At 52.4% G+C, this 3,755-nt stretch overlaps 1 protein-coding gene across 2 annotated transcripts in view; it reads left to right on the top strand.

The window, feature by feature from the left end:
• Window positions 1–362: 362 nt before the first annotated feature.
• Window positions 363–3,755, top strand: part of LOC113805003 (serine/threonine-protein kinase N) — a 4,919-nt gene continuing 1,526 nt past the window's right edge. The window contains exons 1-6 of one of the 2 annotated variants that reach the window (XM_070119849.1): window positions 363–722; window positions 1,084–1,170; window positions 1,833–2,180; window positions 2,298–2,669; window positions 2,797–3,045; window positions 3,182–3,755. The exon at window positions 3,182–3,755 is cut by the window's right edge and continues 1,526 nt beyond it. In XM_070119849.1, the coding sequence (XP_069975950.1) occupies window positions 540–722; window positions 1,084–1,170; window positions 1,833–2,180; window positions 2,298–2,669; window positions 2,797–3,045; window positions 3,182–3,325 (1,383 nt within the window). In that variant the 5' untranslated portion in view covers window positions 363–539 and the 3' untranslated portion in view covers window positions 3,326–3,755. Of the gene's footprint in view, window positions 723–1,083; window positions 1,297–1,832; window positions 2,181–2,297; window positions 2,670–2,796; window positions 3,046–3,181 lie in introns of both variants that reach the window. The other variant, XM_070119848.1, reaches the window with a different exon arrangement.

A 3,755-nucleotide genomic window follows, 5' to 3' on the forward strand; every position in this document is an offset into this window, starting at 1 on the left:
AGATTGGGATTAACATCTGGGTAAAAGCTTAATCAGGGTCACTCTCGGCTCCCGCTGTAGGTCATAGGCTAATCCGGGTTCCTCTGAAAGATTCGCTCGATGCCGCCCCAGGATGGAAAGCGATCGGGGGGTGGGGGGCTTTTCAGCTGTTTTTCATGTTTAGGAATGTGTGTGTGTTTTTGAGATTGTATATGGTTTGAGATGTGAGCCCCCCCCCCCCTTCAGTTCCACGTTGCGCCTCTCTTCGTTCATCAGGGATAATTAGCTCGAATTGGTCTGAGAGCGGAGGGGGGAGAGCGGACGGGGAGGGGGGCAACTGCTATCGGCAGACCGTATCTCGCCGCCGATAACGAGCGACATATATGCTGGGTCGCGATCGGCCAGCGTCAGTTCGCATCTCAGCAGTCCCGAGTGGATCTTGTCTTGACTACCTGAGAATTGACTTGTGTTTGCCTTCATACACCAGACGTCGGTGTAGCGAGGACCTTGTTTCTGTGGACTTTTGAAAGTGAAGTGTTGCGAAGAGTCAGCTGATCGCGATGGTGGCTGATGTGGTGGCCAGTCGGCAGGAGCGGGAGGAGAGGGAGAAGGCCAGCGTCCTGTCCCTGATCAAGGCTGTGCTAGACATTAAGGGCGTGTCGACGCTCAACTTGAACCTGCAGGCGTTCGTCCACTTGCTCAAAACGGTGCTGAAGCCCGAGACGTGGCAGAACCTTCTACAGGTAATTGTCTCGCCCGCGTGGCGTGGGGTCGGGAGGCGCGTCCCGTGGCCTCATGATAGCAAAGACCATTGTTCAGAGCCGCCTATATTTAGATGGTTTATCACTCGGCCAAAGTTAACTGCATCTGTGCATGTCATGTATGTCTTAACGACTTCACGCCATTTTGTATGATTAACGGAGTCATCTGCACACATTTTATTTATATTTTATATTGTAGTTTTATTCTATTTATTTTCTCATACCACAATCTAGTATTGCACTTAGACCCTGCATTTTGTTGACAGAGTAGAGGGTAAAGTCTTATAGAAAGAGTAGAACATTTTCTTCCTGTCTTCTCACTCTGTTATTCCTTGGTGTTCAGAATGCGCTGAACGAGTTCAACTTCCTGCACGAAGGGGACGCGGTCGATCTCGGCGTGGTCGCTCCCGCGGCCCCTGTCGAGGGCCAGGTCAGTATCGAAGAGGTAGAGGAGGAGGAGGAGGTGGAGGACCTTGCGGAGGGAAGCACCCGCTCCTGCTCTCGCACCCGCTCGTCCTCCCCGCCCTCCTACCATGTCCACCTGCCAGACGACCAGGTACACTACACCTAAACTCTTGCTGGCCCCCCGCGCCGCCGGCAGGGGGGGCGCCGAGCCCTAACACAGTCTCGTTTGTCTGGACTTCCTCCCTTCGATGTAACCAGCAGTAAACTGTAACTAATCATCTCTGCTCTCGAAACTAACTTTTGTTCCGGCGTAAGACTGTCCCTGACTTCTCTCTCACCTCGTGGTAAAGACTTGTCTGCCCCTAACCCGTAATCCCTAACCTGACACCCTGAAACTTGGTTCTTCTGGCATGGTTTGGCATTTCCCTGTACTCTTAATCTGTAGCACTGTATGATATTACTCTTAGGCTGTCTCAAGTCACCCACTTGCTCTTGATTGATACTCTCATGTAATCTCTTAACATTAATGCTTGATTCATTCACTGATTTGTTCTCCCTTTCAACTCCCTGAATACCTTGAACTTGGAATTCCCTCCCAGATATCTGTGATACAAATCGAAAGTGACATCCTGAGACAGGAAGGCGCGCGGCCCTCGCACGAGAGACTAACCCTCGTTGCCTTTGCAGGTTGGCGGCCATGATGTGGACGAGGTCCGGACGCGACGACTGCCGCTGTCCCGGTTCGACCGCGACCGGGACTCGGCGTACGAGACCTACCGCAACTCCCAGTATGGCTCCATGGGCATGGACCAGTTCCGTCTCATCTCCGTACTGGGCCGAGGTCACTTCGGCAAGGTCATACTGGGTCAGTACAAGAACACGGGCGAGTACTTCGCCATCAAGGCTCTCAAGAAGGGCGACATCATCGCTCGCGACGAAGTGGAGAGCCTCCTGGCCGAGAAGCGTATCTTCGAGGTGGCCAACTCCGTCAGGCATCCCTTCCTCGTCAACCTCTTCGCATGCTTCCAAACTGAGGTGAGTGCCACGCTTTTAAAGTCTTAAAAAACATTATTGCTTTCACCCACTTGTGCTGTTCCATAAGCTATACCAAGTACGAATGGACTTCGCCTTACATTACGATTTGCCTTGCAGAGTCACGTGTGTTTTGTTATGGAGTATGCTGCTGGTGGCGACCTCATGATGCACATCCACGCCGACGTGTTCGACGAGCCCCGCGCCGTGTTCTACGCCGCCTGCGTCGTTCTCGGCCTCCAGTATCTTCATGACAACAAGATCATCTATCGTGATCTCAAGCTAGACAATCTCCTCTTGGACACGGAGGGATACGTCAAGATCGCCGACTTCGGGCTGTGCAAGGAAGGCATGGGCTACGGCGACCGGACCGGCACCTTCTGCGGCACGCCAGAGTTCCTGGCGCCCGAGGTGCTCACCGAGACCTCGTACACACGCGCCGTTGACTGGTGGGGTCTGGGCGTCCTCATCTTCGAGATGTTGGTTGGGGAGGTGAGTCGCCGCTTCTGTTCAGGGCCTGTTGGGATTAAGATTTGCCTCTGCGAAATGTGTTCTTAATGATTAGGTGAATGGGGATTAATTTGTTTTAATTAATGTTAATTATTTTGTTTCCTTGCAGTCTCCGTTCCCCGGTGACGACGAAGAAGAAGTCTTTGATAGCATTGTAAACGATGAAGTGAGGTACCCACGGTTCCTCTCCATCGAAGCCGTGGCTATCATGCGTAAACTACTCCGCAAGCACCCAGACAGACGCCTAGGAGCTAGTGAGAAAGATGCAGAAGATGTCAAGAAACAGCAGTTCTTCCGTAATGTTATATGGGATGATCTTTTACAACGCAAGGTCAAGCCTCCATTCGTGCCCACGGTGGTATGTGTTGACTGCTGTTCTTCTATTGTTCTGAATAATCTTGAATCCATGACCCTTACCAAGGAGATATTCCAACCCTTCTTCAGTACCTTATGCAGTTGTATGTATAATTAAACTTATTCTTCGCTCTTTGCAGACATCGCCAGAGGACGTTAGCAACTTCGACGAAGAATTCACCACTGAGAAACCTGTCTTGACGCCACCCAAAGATCCTCGCCATCTGAACGATACAGACCAGACCCTCTTCAAAGATTTCAACTACATGGCTGACTGGTGCTGAGCGCGGCATGACGCCAGGAGGGCAATCTCAGTGGAGGGCCTCGCGCCCCGACCGCCCGCCGGCCGGGCCGTGCGTATCTCGACGAGGAATCTGATGTCTGGAGCAGCTCACTCATGGCAGCAGCAGCAGCAGCAGCAGCAGCTGGTCGTATGGCTGTTAGCCTTCCCCTGATTCCGAGGGGAAGGCATAGCTTGCTTAAAGCAGCAGCAGCACCTGTGAGAGGCAGGCGTGGCAGATGCAGACACGTTCCCTCAGTGCAAAGACCTGTCGCCACCTCGAGGGTTCTGCTAAGGATCTGGAGGGTATCTTTGTGTTACCTTCTTGAATCCTGTGGTTTTTCAAACACACGGGATGCTCTGCTTACCACTCCTGGCCTGTCCTGACCTCACACCACATGGTTGTACATACGCCACATCTCTCTTCTCTTTGA

The sequence above is a fragment of the Penaeus vannamei genome, unplaced genomic scaffold (genome assembly GCF_042767895.1).
Source record: "Penaeus vannamei isolate JL-2024 unplaced genomic scaffold, ASM4276789v1 unanchor811, whole genome shotgun sequence".
Classification (NCBI taxonomy): domain Eukaryota; kingdom Metazoa; phylum Arthropoda; class Malacostraca; order Decapoda; family Penaeidae; genus Penaeus; species Penaeus vannamei.